Genomic DNA, 16,482 nt, shown 5'->3' on the forward strand with positions numbered 1-16,482 from the left:
CCTTTAAGTATATCATATCTGCAGACTTGTCTTCTGAATCCCGTCAGGTGTGCCATACTTAAAGGGGTGGTTCACCTTTATGTTAACTAGTATGCTATAGAATGGCCAGTTCCAAGCAACTTTACAATTGTTTTTCATCCATTTATTTTTTTATCATTTTTTAAATATTTGACTTTTTCTTCTGAGTCTTTCCAGCTTTCAAATGGGGGGTCACTGACCCCATCTATAAAACAAATACTCTGTAAGGCTACTCTGTCACTGACCCCATCTATAAAACAAATACTCTGTAATTGATACTTTTTATTTCTCGTCTTTCTATTCAGGCCTTTCCTATTCATATTCCAGTTTCTTATTCAAATCAATGCATGGTTGCTATGGTAATGTAGACCCTAGCAACCAGATTTCTGAAATTCCAAACTGGAGAGTTGCTGAAAAAAAAGCTAACTAACTCAAAAACCATATATAATAATAAAAAAAAAAACAATCGCAATTTGTCTCAGAATATCACTCTCTACATCATACTAAAAGTTAACTTAAAGGTGAACAATCCCTTTAAGGCAAAGTCGTTTGTCCAGCCTAGGAATCACGATGTGACATTATGTGACCCGTCCTTTACTGTAGCAAAAAATATTGACCAGCTAATTGAGTGCAATGTTTTAGCTTTAATTTGCTTCAGTTATAAATGGCTTTATCCTTAGTGACGTTTTATGAAAAATGTTTGTTTTAACTTTTTAGAGGTCATATAAGTAATTCTGTTCTATTATTAGAGAGACAAATGTTTTTTTATTATTTTGAATAAAATTTAGTCTATGGGATGTGGTTCCGTATAACAGCTCCTATACCCATGCTACTAAATACTAAGGGGGTTATTTACTAAACTCCGAATTCCAAAATCACGAAAAAGTTTTGATTTTTTTTTTATATAAAATGTTACTTTTAAATAAAATCACTATTTTTTCGGAATTTATTAAACCCAGAGGATGGAAAAGTCAGAATCTGAAAATTCGGCATCTCAGACCTGTCGAGGTTGCACATAAGTCAATGGGAGAAGTCCCAATGATTTTTTGATGTGCGCTGGGTTTCGTGCAATACCCTGAAGTTGTCAGGTGAAAATTCAGAAAAAATTTTGAAAATCAGTTGGAAACATCCGAAAAGTCGTGAAAATCTGATTTTCTTTTCCTGCAAAACATAATTTAATAATAAATGAGTGTAAAAAACCTGAGCGGATTGGATCCAGCGTTTGTAGCAGAAAATATTGAGATAAATTTGGATAAATAACCCCCTTAGTAATGACCAGGATAAATGAAAACCTAGATTTTAAATACAGGTAAGGGACCTGTTATGCAGAATGATTTGTACCTGGGGTTATCTGGATAACAGATCTTTCCTTAATTTGAATCTTCACACCTTAAGTCTACTAGAAACTAATGTAAACTTTAATGAACCCAATAGGCAGTTTTTCCCCCAAAAAGGATTAATTATATCTTGGTTTAAATCAAGTACAAAGTACTGTTTTATTATTAGAGAAAAAAGGAAATCATTTTAAAAAATGTAGATTATTTGGATAAAATGGAGTCTATCCTTTCTGTAATTCAGAGAATTCTAGATAACAGGTTTCCAGCTATACCTGTACTACATTTTCTTGGACCATCACTGTCCTGTGTCCTCTGATCTTGTAGAAAGTTCAGGTACTAGAGTTAATTATAATTCACTTTATCTTTGAAGTCTGATCATACTGTTTAATCCATTCAGCCAACAGCTGTGCCTTTGGATGTTAACATTTAGGGGGTTATTTACTAAACTCCAAATGCAAAAATCATGAAAAATGTTTGATTTTTTTTAATAAAATTGGACTTTTAAAAAAATCAAGAATTTTTCGTAATTTATTAAACCACCGAGGATGGGAAAAGTCGGAGTCTGAAAATCCGGCATCTCAGACCTGTCTAGGTTGCATATAAATCAATGGGAGTAGTTCCAATGATTTTTTTGATGTGCGCTGGGTTTTTGGCAATACCCCAAAGTTTTCGGGCAAAATTCTGAGTTTTCGGGTGAAAAATCCAAAAAAATAATGAAAATCGGATGAAAAATACAAAAAAAACTGTGAAAATCTGATTTTTCTTTTTTTATATGCACAGGGACACCGCTTCACTATAAATGACAGAAGCATGTAAATGCAGTGTGCTTGTTTATAAGTGAAATATCATGTCACCTATTGTTTGTCCTTCTACAGGAACCCCCCACATCCATTCATCAGCATCCTGGAAAATAGACCAGACTGTTGGCCTGCACTTTTGCAGCAGATGTCTACTTTGCCTCAGCTTTGTCCCGAAAGGTAATGGCAAAACATTTACTTTATTTCTCAAAATGTGTGAAAATTGGGTTGTAGAAAGGCCACAGCCAAAACTTGACAGTAGTTTCAGAAATAATAGTTCATTCCAAGAAGTTATTACTTTAAGCTGCCTGCATTAGTTAGCATTCTGTTGATTTTGGCAATTATGGGTTTTCTTTGAGACAGGATACATTTAAAAAGTAAATGAATAAAAATGTGTGTGCAAATTTTAAGTAAGACCATTCCCTATAAAATTATTAATGGCTATGTGTTTTTATTAAGAAATCAGGTGTAACCATTCTGGAATGTTTCTTGATTGTGTGTTGCTATGACAATACATGTGCCACTAAATGCAACTTATGAATTAATGTTTTCCTTCTTTGTTAATGCATTGATCTGTTTATTTGATATATAATTATGACATCTGATATACAGAGACTCGTTATCCAGAAAGCTCTGAATTCTGGAAATGCCATCTTCTATAGTGTCCATTTTAATCAAATAATTCAAAATTTCCTTTTTCTCTGTAATAATAAAACAGTAGCTTTTATTGGTCCTAACTAAGATATAAATAGTAAAACAATCCTATTGGGTTCAATCTGCAAATTACCGAAAACCTCACGTCCCAAGCATTCTGGAAAACGGATCCCATACCATCTATCCATCTATCTATCTATCTATCTATCTATCTATCTATCTATCTATCTATCTATCTATCTATCTATCTATCTATCTATCTATCTATCTATCTCTCTATCTATCTATCTATCTATCTCTCTATCTATCTCTCTATCTATCTCTCTTATCATCTATCTATCTTATCTATCTTTCTATCATATATCTATCTATTTATCTAATACTAATTATAGACATAATTAATGTAAATATCTATCCATATGCATCTATATGCATTTCCAATTTCTAAAACCCTTTTAATTACCCAATTTCTGTTGTTAAAGTCTGGTATATTAACAGCACAACTCTAAATTCTGAAATACTAAAGTATTATACTAAAAAGTATTATTTATTGCATTATCTGTTAGAAAAAAAATGCATACAATCACTATACTAACAGTAAATATCACATGTAAAATGACATAAATTATAGCCACATATAAGATGTGTCTTTAACAGGAACAAGGGTAATATTCACTGCATAAAAAACTGTAACTGTGTATGTAGTCTTTCTATTATGTACAATTGACCCTAGTAGCCTTAATCATGTGGGAGAGAAGTGCCAAAATATATTATTTGCTACTAAGATTAAAAATAAAATTAGGTCAGAACATACTCCTGATGCATGTTTTGGCATGTGTTTGCCTACACGTGGCTTTATCAGTAGTTTCATGGTTTATTTTATCATTGATGTTGCTATATGCAATCCATTAGTAGATCATTATTTAGAATTGCTGGTTCCATTATTGCTTTATTCTGTATCTATTTGAGTAAATGGGTTTGTAGAAAATAGTCGACTTTCTCCTAATCTAAATTCCAAATTTGTGTTTTGGATTCAGATGATAAGTATGGAGACCACCCTGTATGGCCTGGCTTGCTGTTACTGTGAGGAGATTTCCCACATGCAGCTGGTAGTGACAGCAGGCCTAAAGCACACAGCCGGGAGATCTCAAGGAGGGGCTCCAACAGTCTGCTGTAGTGTTATTGCCTGAAGCTGCCAAAATAAACTCTACAAATAGCATATAAATTGGCACAGATTATAAATTAAGATGAATGCTGTCTTGGGATCATACCTCCTCGCAGTATGAAATGTGGGACTCCTGGAAATGTTTTACAGTAGTAAGATACTTTGTAATATCTCACTTGATACTTTCAAATTCATGTTTTAACCTTGAATATTAACTTTTTCATAAACAAAATAAAATGGCAGGTAGTCATTTTTTGAGAATAAAGTAGCACCAGCTGTACTAACAGCTGGATATTATCCTTTGTATCTTATCAAGTCAAGTGAAAGGTGCTTATAGGGCCGCCATGAGGGGGGGGGCAGGGGGGACAAGTGGCCCAGGCATGAAGGGGGGCCCGGCAGTGCTGCACTTTTGAAAGAGCCGGACCACCCTTGAGAGCACTGAAGCCGTGCGGCCATTTTTCAAGTCCCGAACAGCCAAAATGCAGAAGTGCCGAAAAGCTGAACAGCCAAAGGACCCGAAGTCACGAACAGCCGAAATGAAGTCCTGAAGAGGCGAAAAGACCCAAAATCACAAAAGTCGGCGAAGTTGAAGTCCTGAAGCCATGAGTTCAATTCTACTGAACACCAATTTGTGTTTTTTGTTTTTTTTAATCCCCTGGCCACCAATGTATTATTTTAATATGTTATAGGCCCCTGCCACCAATGTTTTTTTTTAAAAATATTTTTTGGGGCCCCAATTTTTTGAACTTGTAAGGGGGCCCCTGCCACCAATGTTTTTTTTAAAAAAATTCTTTGAGGCCCAATTTTATTTTTTACTTGTAGGGGGGGCCCTGGCACCAATGCTTTTTAAAAAAAACTGTTATGGGGGGGCCCTATCAACAATTTTTTTTTTTACTTAAAAGGGGGCCCTGACCATCAATAGCTTTTTATAACTTGTGTGTGGAGGGGTTACTTTTTTAGCGCTGATGTCTGTGTGGTCTTTTAACTGTGATGTGGGCAGGATCTGGGGTGGGGCTTGGGCGCCAGTGTGGGCAGTGCCCAGGGGGCCCCGAAAATTTTGTTGTATGGGACCCCGTGATTTCTAATGGCTGCCCTGGGCGCTTGTAGATTGAACATGAAGCCTTGAGCATTTTCAAACAATAATCACCTCTCACTTGATGTCACAGGTCACTTGCAAAGGATTCACATTTAAAGCGAATGAGGTGTTGAATTTGATCAATCTATTCCAAATGGAGTTCCAAATGTCTAGGCGATTAAATGCTTGATTTTGCACTGTTTACCAAGATTCTATTAAATATACCTTTTGAAACTAATGTTGTAGTACACTGCCTTAAAAGGGGACCTGTCACCCTAAGAAATAATCCCAGATTCTATTTAATGTTAGTCAAGCAAAATAAAGTTCACTTACACTATATAAATTATTTAAAATCTTGTTTCTGTTAGTCTTGGAATTCACATCAAGCATGTAAGCGTTATTTTGCGAAGTTGCTGACACGGTTATTAAGACAAACTTTGCATCGTGCCCAAATCTTGTTTGAATGGGGGACCTGATGCTCTTGCCCATGTACTGGCTTCACAATTACGTGGTATAAAGGGAGGGGGTATGTGAGGAGTGCATAGGCATCTAGGAAGTGTGGAATGGAATATACATATAATACACAATAACGTTGCAATAAATTATCAAATGTTTATTTGCTATAATTTTTTTCTCCATCTGTACATATATATTTTCACCTGTTCTGAATTACCTGTTTTCTTTTTTACAGTAGCTCTACTTCAAGCAGTGTGTATTTTATGGCACCATTTCTGAGGTACTTGTATTGTGAACCCTCCCAGCAACATGAGTACTCTGCCCTTCGAATGGGTCTGAGGAAAGCATTAGTTACGATTTCAGAGACAAGTGGGTCCAACAATCCCTCAAAACCAGAAGAGCATGTTCTTCGGATTTTCGTTGACGTGATGGGCTACATTCAGGTAATTTGACTTGTACTTAGAAAAAGTTTTGTGGGGTAATGGGTGAGTCCTTTGCAGTTGTTACATCTAATATCGTTGTGTATTCCTTGTTCTAGAGTGAACAGGTCAAAAGGCATTTTAAGCAGTTTATCTAGCTGAAACGTTGCTGTTGGAAATGTTCTATATTTTCTTTAATGTTATAATTATATTGCATACTTTTTATGAAACCAGCCTTTTTCAAGAAAATTTGTGTTATATGGAGTAGTGGGATGGCTTGTAGGCCCTCATGAAAATCTGAGTTCACAAGCGCATCCTTTTAAAAATAAATGTAACATTTTCTAAAATGAAACATTTCGGGTTTTTTTTTATCAAAGGTCAGGTTGTTTTTTCCACGAAAAATGTGAGTTTCCGAGGGAATTTTTTGAGATTTATTATACCTCGAACCTAGAAATAGCTAGAATCTGAAAATACACCATCTAAAACCTGTTGAAGTCATGTAGAAGTCAGTGGCAGAGGTCCCTTAAACCATTTGAAGATGATTGTAGCCTTCATGATGTTCGAGTTTTTTTCGGTGGGTTTTGCTTGAAATCGTTATCAGTTCAAGCAATTCGAGTTTTTTCCGGGTTTCTCAACTTGAATTCACTGATTAGAGTTTTTTACATTCAAGTTTTCCGTAATTTGAATCACCATACTTAAAGAGGCAGATTTATCAAAGGTCAAAGTGAAAATTCGAATTAAAAAAATTCGAATCTCAAGCTATTTTTTGTGTACTTCAGCTAGGGAATAGTCCAAATTCGATTCGAATTTCAAAATTTATCATGTACTGTCTCTTTAAAAATTCGACCATTCACCATCTAAAACTTGCGAAATTGCTGTTTTAGGCTATGGGGACCTCCTAGCACCCATTTGTGGTCATTTGGTGGACTTTGAAAAGTCAAAGTTTTTTTGGGGGGGGGGGGGAAATTTCTAATTGTTCGATTTGAATGCGCTATTACTTAGATCTGTGCGGTCTATTAGATCGAAAATGGATCTATTCGGCCAAAATAAACTTTAATTTTGGTTGGTCTTTTTGAATTTGGATTTCGAAGTTTTTCAATTTCAAAATTCGACCCTTGATAAATCTGCCCTTAAATCTACCAACATATCATTTAAACACTAAATAGCTGTAACAGGATTTTGGACTATTTAGGCCAACAAAGTTAACAACCAACTAGTATACTAGAGCATGGGTTGCATTTGACTCTTAACACTTAAGGCTGGGTGCTATTTCTGGAATAGAACTAGAAACAGAAAATGTTATGCAGTGCAATGACAACTCCCACAGGCTACTGTGTATAAATTGAATAAAGAAGGAGGTTCTTGCAAATCAAACAGAACAGAGTATTTTATTTGTTAGAGACAAATGATCCACAGGGTTACTTACAGTGCAGAATAGATATGCACAAGGCTAGGACAGTACATCAGAGATAACAGCATGCCGATCCCCATAGGAAGTAATCAAGGCAGTACAGTATACCTCCAGGCAGAAATACCACCCAGTGGAGTGGTCAGGGAGAAAAACCTAAAGCCTAACACCGTATCCACTGTGGTCCCTTCACTGTAGGCAGGGAAGCTAACCCCTGCTACAATCCTTGATGGGGCACAAAGCTCTTTCTCTCTTCCCTTACTATCTTACCTTCCTAGAGAGTACTATGACAGTTATCCTGTCACTAACTATCCTCGTTCACGGGGTCCCTGTTCCCTGACTTATCTCTCTCTCTAGAGGTACTGGTCCCTCTTGGTGTACCCAGGTTCAATGGAAACATCCAGATGGGTCAGACACCAGGAGCCAAACAAGAAGACCCCTTTTCAAGCACTATATTAAAGTGTGACAGGAAATGGTCATAACCCCTCTTGGCCAATAACTCTAATATGTAAATTATAGCTATATACATGGGCCTCTGCCCAACAACTAGGAGAACGAGGAAGTATGGGGGATTTAAAGCTATAGGGGCACATCAACCCTATGGGTACCTACATAGATCCAATAGGATTGTTTTGCTTCCAATAAGGATTAGTTATATTTTAGTTGGGATCAAGTACAAGGTACTGTTTTATTATTATAGAGAAAAAGGATATAATTTTTTAAAATTTGAATTATTTAATTAAAATTGAGTCTATTGGGAAATAACTTTCCTGTAATTCAAAACTAGATAATGGATTTACGAATTAGGGATCCCATACCTGTACTTTGTCTTACCTGGAATATACAACGTATGGCATGCTTATTGATCTTAGTTATAAGAATGCATGTATGCATATATGCTTCAAGCATTCCTTTTTTAAAAATATACATTACAGAGTTTCTTTGGTATTTATATTTACTGTACTTTGAAGAGCAGATCATAGTTATCATTATTATTAAATCATACAGTTAATGATTTGTTGCAGTACATTTATACATTCTTAGATTTTTCCTGCTAAATTGAGACTGTAAATTAGTATGTATGTTATTAATTTTGACTAAAATAAATCTACATAAAGACTACATACAGTCTGCATGCAGTACAATTTGACTACATACTGCAACTTAGTTTCCGAATATTTACATTGGGTTAAAACTCCTCTACATAAATAGAAGCAAGAATAGCACTGATTCCAAGTTTTTGATCAAAGCAGCTGGTCTATCGAGAGCTGTTCAATTTGGAAAGCAGAAGAGATTTGCTGTTCAGCATATTAGGTTAATGGTTACCCCTGCCAAGCATCACTCTAGCTGCCCTGTTTTACTGCCAGCTGCAGGAGACAGACACCCAGCCACTGCAAACTGACTGCTTCACAAAGAATGACATCTGTGCAGGATAAAGAAAAGCACTAACTAAACAATAACCTGATGAAACTATTACTGGTAAAGCTGATTTAACGTTTTTTTATACTAACACTTTTACCTTTTATAAACCTGATATTGTATGCTTGCTTATTTATTGTGCACATATACCAGCATTGAGTTACTACTCATTTGGTCAGTCTTCACTAATTAGGCAGCCTAATGACTGGATTACCCTTACCAGGCAGAAAATCCCATTGGCTGAGGCACAAATAAAGGCAGGTATGAAGTCTGTGACTGATGGGCCTACACAGGCTCCCTATATGATCTGGTCATTGGTCCAAGGGCTAAATGAATGCATACTCTTTATTTGGCCCTCAACTTTGGTGGCAATTTATATTCAGCTTTATACGGTCAATTCACCGATACAACAAAAGTTGCACTGATGTGAGGGACACATAAGGGCATGTATGTAGGTTTGTGGCTGATGGGTCTACACAAGCTCTCTACGTGATATAGTCATTAATTGGTTCAAGGGCTAAATGAATGCATACACTCAATTTGGTCTTCAACTTTGGTGGCTATTAAGAATCAGCTTTATACAGTAAATTGACCAATACTACTAAAGGTGCACTAGTGTGCTTTTGCTGATTATTATTGTGCACAGTGTGAATCGACCTGAATAACTGAATGCAGCAATTTTATGTTTAAAGACCATAGGTTTTTTTAATGGCATACCTTTTGGGCATATTCTACATTTATAGAAACAGAACTGAAACAACTAAAGATTGGATGTGGATTTCTCACAATTCCATCTAATTGTAATAAGCAAACTAGTTCAGATACCTGTTGTTACAAAGTTTCTAAAGCATAACTTTTAATATATGTTCCAATTTAAAAGTTGCTACACAAACCAAACACAAACTCATTTCGCTGTTTACACAGCTTTGTCAGGGGTGTAAACAACGAAACGCGTGTATACCCCTGACAAAGCTGTGTAAACAGCGAAACACTTTTGGTGGCATAGGTGGAAGGTGGTGTGGATAGCGCCCACTCTTCTCAACGTAGTCAGGCAGGGGGGCAAACGGAGGGAAGGGAGGGTACCAATGGCTACTTCAGTCTGCCACAAAAAAAAAAGGAAACTGGGCTCTGATGAAATATGGATACTAGAATTCTGACTAATTAAATATTGTGTCCACCACTGATCCACACTATGCAAATTTTTAATTATGTGTTGTTTTAAGGACATGGTCCTGCACAGCTATGAATTAAATATGCTGTGAGTTTGTGTTTGGTTTGTGTAGCAACATTTAAATTGGAACCTATATTAAAAGTTATGCTTTAGAAACTTTGTAACAATGGCTATCTTAACTAGTTTGCTTGTTACAATTAGATGGAATTGTGAGAAATCCACATCCCATCTTTAATTGTTTCAGTTCTGTTCCTCTGTATTTCGATAATTTGTTGCAAACTTGCAGATAAACTATTGTTGTAAGCACATTCTGCTCTGCATATTAGCTTATAGTCTACATTTAGCCAAATGAAATAATTCTTCTAGAATTTCTATTCTATTTCTATGTTAACCATTCAGCTATATGGGTTGTTGTGTTTTAACTGCTTACTGAAGGCTGTGGCTCATAGTTCCAAGAATTTCCAGGACAATGAATGTATTTGTCCCAAATATCTAGGTGAGCTTCTTTCCATATATTCTCCTAACTAGACTTTATGCTCGGCTACTACCAACTGCTGATCTGTATTCCCCTGGATTGGTGGATCAAAAAAATCCTTCTCAAAAACTAGTTCCGAAAGCAAAGTATGTGGTCAACTTGTTTCTTCCATAAAGCTTTAAAGGGGTGGTTCACCATTGTTAACTTTTAGTATGTTAAAGAATAGCCAATTCTAAGCAACTTTACAATTAGTCTTTTTGTTTTAATAGTTTTTTAATTATTTGCCTTCCTCGTCTGACTCTTTCCAGCTTTCAAATAGCTCAATGACTGTGTCTAAAAATAAGATGTTCTGTAAGGCTACACATTTAGGGGCCCATTTACTTAGCTCGAGTGAAGGAATAGAGGAAAAAAACTTAGAATTTCGAATGGTTTTTTGGCTACATCGAATGGGCTACTTCGACCTTCGACTTCGATTCGAACGATTTGGACTAGAAATCGTTCGACTATTCGACCATTTGATAGTCGAAGTACTGTCTCTTTAAGAAAAAACTTTGACCCCCTAGTTCGCCACCTTAAAGCTACCGAAGTCAATGTTAGCATATGGGGAAGGTCCCCATAGGCTTTGGTAGCTTTTTTTGGGTCGAAGAAAAATCGTTAGATCGATGGATTAAAATCCTTCGAATTGAACGAATAGCGCTAAATCCTTCGACTTCGATATTCGAAGTCGAAGGATTTAAGTTCGACAGTCGAATATCGAGGGTTAATTAACCCTCGATATTCGACCTTAAGTAAATTTGCCCCTTATTGTTATTGATACTTTTTTCAGGCCTCTTCTATTCATATTTCAGCCTCTTATTCAAATCAATGCATGGTTGTTAGGGACATTTGAACCAGCAACCAGATTGCTAAAATTACAAAATGGAGAGCTGTTAAATAAAAAGTAACTCAAGAAAAATAACTCAAGAACCACAAATAAAACATGAAAACCAGTTGCATATTGTCTGAGAATATCACTTTCTACACCATACTAAAAGTTATCTCAACGGTGAACAGTCCCTTTAACCTCTACCACAAGCAGTGAATATTTTGTACAATATAAACTGAACCCCTACAGAGACAGAAATACTGGAACAATATATATTTTGTAAATAAAATCTGTCTAACTCAGTTTAAAATTTCATTTTGTTGGTGGGAAGCATGTAGTCTAATAATCAGCAGGTATTGTGCTACAGTATTTTACTGTATGTGCAAGGCTGAATGTAACAGAATAAAAAAAAAATATTTCTAGTGCTTTACAGTGTAAGATACAGTAATTTGTTTCATGTGTTCCCTGCAGTCTAAAATATTGTATATTGATATTTTTGGCATTGCTTTATGCTTTAATTCACTTCAGAATATGTTTGGCATTGCTTTATTTTAAGTGGGAAGTTGTTTCCCTTGTTTGTATAAAGTTAGGAAATGAAACAGATGGTGAACCCTGAAAAGAAATGAGTCTATGTTACAAATTAAAACAGAGCTGATATTCCTGCTGACAGAAATCATTATAGCTTGATGTCTGTCTGATGTGGCATTAATACAATAAATCAGTCGATAAAGAACAGTTTTGTTATTTAAATTTCTTTGAAAAAATTGCCATACCATATATAATAGTGCTCAGTATAAGTTTAGTATAGTACAATTTGGGAATCTATTTTTCTCCTTATGTGTCCTCCCATCTCCAATTATAAACATTGTGAATGGGGCTCAACTTGATTGAAGAGCATATCCCCAAGCATGTTGCCTCCCTAAAATATGTATGAAGCATGAAAAGTATGAAGTACATTTTAAATTTATCAAAAATAGTTTTTGATTAGTGATGGGCGAATTTATTCGCCAGGCGCGAATTTGCGCGATTCACCGCCAGCGAATAAATTCGCAAAACGCCCGCGAAAATTCGTGGCAAAAATTCGCCGGCATCAAAAAGATTATTTTTCTAAAAAACGGACGCCGGCGCCGTTTCGCGAATTTTTCGCCGTTTTTCGAAATTCGTAATTTTTTCGGCGAAGCGAAACAACACAAATTTGCCCATCACTATTTTTGATTACAGTCGATTAATTCAATCACATTAGATTTATTTGGATTAACTCAATAGGCCTGCCAAATAGAATTTAAAATTGTCTGGAAATCTGCAGGATTTTTTGTTTAAAGTACCAGTAACATCAAAAATTTTTTTTAAAAAATTCGTTAGAATACAACGAAAAAAAAAACCAAGACAAATTAAAATTTCAATTTCAAAGTGCGGCTGGTGTCAGGCCGGTGTCTATGTTCGGCTGCGCAAAACCCGACTTTACGTATCGCCGCATCGGAATCGTTACCGACAGCCGAGCCTAGGCAGGAAGAAGTAGGCAGGAGCACTGGTCACTAAGACCCAGCAGAATGCTAAGTAGCGCTGTCGGGCAGGTGTCTATGTTCAGCAGCGCAAAACCCGACTTTACGTATCGCCGCCTGCATTCTGCTGGATCCATTCTTTGATTGCTAGTACTAAGGCTGACAGCTTCAGTTCTGGCCCAGCTCTGGTGGTCCATGTTTGGGAGCAGGGGGTCTCTCCTTGGTAGTTCCCACGGGATGAAGAGACAACCAGCGATGTCTGTGTGCCCTGCCACCCGCCTGGGGCACTCTCGCTAAGCATCGCTTTCTGCTGCAGGGCCGGGTGAGTAGGAGGCTGTTCCGGGCACACAGGAGGCTGTTCCGGGCACACAGGATAGGCACAGGCTGTGGGAGCAGGGGAGGATAATTGGCTCCCTGTAGAAGGAGCCACACACTGAACACTTCAGCTCTTCATCCAGTCGGGCCGCTTTCCAGCACCGTCTTCCTGCTGTCAGTAGACTATGGGAGCTAGCCAGGGAGGACAAATCCAGCACCGCACTATGGATGGTCGCCATATCGCCGTTTCTGAAGAGGACAGGAAGTGGAGTTTCAGTAAGTTATTTCTTAATAAATGCTTTGCAATTTGAAATTTTAATTTGTCTTGGTGTTTTTTTTCGTTGTATTCTAACGAATTTTTAAAAAATTTTTTTGATGTTACTGGTCCTTTAAATCCTATTTGATGCCCGTCATTTGATCAGGGCCTCCATTAACTTATAACAAGTGTTTACCATAATTGAAAATTATATGGATAGATTTTAGATTCAACAAACCATATACATTTTTCAGGCCTTTTCTTGCTGAGTAAAACAATAGTGCCCTATTTATGAGTAGGGTCGCCATCTTTCTTCAAACAAACATGTTAGTGTGTAATACCTGGGGACAGGACTATGATTCGGACAGTGATTGGCTGATCGTCATGTCATTCAGCCTTGAGTCCTGTCCAAATTTCAGAAATCCGGACAGGCAATTCTGGACCAGACACAGTTCATATGGCAACCATATTTATAAAGCATCGGTATCATATTGCCACTGAGGAGCTTATCTGAAAATGGTAAAAACAATTAATAACTTTAACCCATGGAAAACTCTGGGTCCTCCATGACTACATTTGCCAAAAAGATTGTATAGCTACTAAACAAGTTTATTTGACAAATTGTTTAATTATTTATATTGGTGACTTTGTCAAGTTTTTTGAAAACCTTATTTGAGCTAAACTTTTAAAAATAATTGTGACAATTTCTTATAATTGATTTCACCAGGTTATTATCATAAGTAGTTAAAGGTTACAATCTTCTATCTTTTAAATACTGCTATTAGGCTGCCAGTGGTTTTTATGCATCCCAAACCAATGGCCTTTCACTTAGCTCTGGACAGGAGTTTGTTTGATCCTTCACTTGGTCGTAGTACTGTTACAGCCTATAGGATCATTGCACCTTTCCAGCTCAACATGATCTACAAAATTAGCTCACGCTCCTAAGTGCTGCTTGTAAGTCAAGAGGAGTACTCATCACTGGGCTGACTGAGGTTTAGGGACAGTTTTGAGCAAATTGCAACCCTTTATGACTAGTAATTAGTGTTAATTTGTGAAATGGCTAAAATTTTACTTAAGGCAATGGAGTCAATGGGAAGGGTTTTTTTAGTACAATTTCTATTTTTCTGGCACAACAAAATGCATGGTGAAATTCTAATAATGACAGGGGTTTTCGGTTTTTCTTTCCAGTTCAAAAAAAGTTTTTTTTATGGCAAAACAAGACTGTTATGAAATTCTGATGTGGATTTGCGAATTTGCAACAAACTGTACCAGGCGATAAAGATTCTCTCTTCACTACTTGTAATTGTGATTATAGGGACCTTTCAGTATCACTTTATAAAAACTGTATAAATTGCTAAAGAAAACATGGCATATCTGAGAAAAAGGTCTACTGCTTGGTGACCTTAAAAAAAGCTGTGTGAGCCCAGACAATAGTATGAACCTGGGGTGGCCCTGGCAATTTTCTGTTTGGGATTATCTAATATGCCCATAAAAGTATATTTTTTATGAAAATACTTTATATAGAGGATGCCGTTTTTTAACATGTGGCTTGTTATATGAGATATATGTTTATAGAGGCCTTCAATGTTCAGGGGTATACAGGCCCATTCTTGTTGTATTTATCATCAAGGAGCAAATGGTCATTAGAGACATCTAACATTGTTAATAGGGATAGGGAGTAAATAACATTTTAAATTAAATTAAAGAATAACATTGTCTTATTAGATTAACTCTAGTGATCCATATAAGTAAACTTGGTACTCGAAAAATATTGTTCTATAGTTTTGTGTGTTCTGTAAAAATGTTAAATTTCTTTTTTGTGTTTTTCTCAAACAGTTTTCAGATTCAACTCAAGTTACTGAAGCAACTTTGTACATGAAAGATTTAGGCAGAAGCCTTCATCTGCATCCAGATTTCTGGAAGACAGAGCTCTCTGTACTGTGCTTGCAGGCCTTGTGTGCGTGTGAGGCAAGCTTAAAAATGACAGGAGACTGCTCAACACTGATAGAAATTTTGGAGCAAAACGCAGATCTTCTCGGCGAGGTATGTATTAGTGCAAGCTTAGTCTTCTGCAAAAATGTTATGACTCATACGTAGGGATGGGCGAATTTTTTCACCTCGTTTCGGCAAAAAAATTACGCCCATAGACTTGTATGGTGGCGTGCGTAAAAAAAAAAGACACGTGTCAAAACAATTTTGATGCCCATAGACTTTAATGGGTGTCTGCGACATTTCGCCAGCGGCAAATTTTTGGCGAAGCGGGTCAAATTCGCCCATCCCTACTCTCTCATATTCTCGAGGCTGGTTTCACACTTGTAAATGTTAAGTCTTTATTTTTTCAAAAGGAAAAATATTCCTCTTCCACGTCAAGTGTGTCATTGGTGTAAAAGGGAGCATAAAAATAACTTTTGGGGTAATGTAATTAAAAGATGTAAAAAAGCCCACATCTAGTAACCCATAGCAACTAATCAAATGTATGTTTTCAAACAGCTGACCAGTAAGTGCTAAGTGCTAATTGGTTGCTATCCTATATAATAAAGTTATAGTGTCTCTGCGTCCAGTCCCTGTGTCCGTGGGATTGCGCTACTGCGCATGTGCCCCACGGACCGTCTCTGGCAAATTTTTCTATTTCTTTTATAATAAAGTTGAAGTGTCTCTGCGTCCAGTCCCTGTGTCCGTGGGATTGCGCTTCTGCGCATGTGCCCCACGGACCGTCTCTGGCAAATTTTTCTATTTCTTTTATAATAAAGTTGAAGTGTCTCTGCGTCCAGTCCCTGTGTCCGTGGGATTGCGCTTCTGCGCATGTGCCCCACGGACCGTCTCTGGCGAATTTTTTTTAGACTAGAACAATTCTGTTTTTATAAATGTTTGGCTACATATGTTCTAGCGCCCGTTAATTTAACGGGCTTAATGTCTAGTGGGTTAATAAAAGTAGAAAACGTAAGACCATATTTTTCATTATCCCCATAGGTGTTTGCAGCATATAGTCTTGCATCTGTTTCCAGTCCTATTCTTAAATTTAAGATAATGAACCCCACAGCCGACTGGGGATAGACGTAACAATTTTTCAGTGTTAGCAAGTAGTGTATCAGCTTAAAGGAAAAGTTTACCCCCAAAATAAATACTTAAGGAACAAATAGTTTATATCAT

General features: G+C 36.7%; 1 protein-coding gene across 4 annotated transcripts in view; it reads left to right on the forward strand.

Annotated features, from left to right (window-relative positions):
* Positions 1-16,482, forward strand: part of focad.L (focadhesin L homeolog) — a 136,416-nt gene that overhangs the window by 28,303 nt on the left and 91,631 nt on the right. For 3 of the 4 annotated variants that reach the window (XM_041563655.1, XM_041563652.1, XM_041563647.1), the window contains exons 6-8: positions 2,231-2,332; positions 5,738-5,945; positions 15,169-15,375. In XM_041563655.1, coding sequence (XP_041419589.1) covers positions 2,231-2,332; positions 5,738-5,945; positions 15,169-15,375 — 517 coding nt within the window. The remainder of the gene's footprint in view (positions 1-2,230; positions 2,333-5,737; positions 5,946-15,168; positions 15,376-16,482) is intronic. The other variant, XM_041563663.1, reaches the window with a different exon arrangement.

Source organism: Xenopus laevis, chromosome 1L (assembly GCF_017654675.1).
Source record: "Xenopus laevis strain J_2021 chromosome 1L, Xenopus_laevis_v10.1, whole genome shotgun sequence".
Classification (NCBI taxonomy): domain Eukaryota; kingdom Metazoa; phylum Chordata; class Amphibia; order Anura; family Pipidae; genus Xenopus; species Xenopus laevis.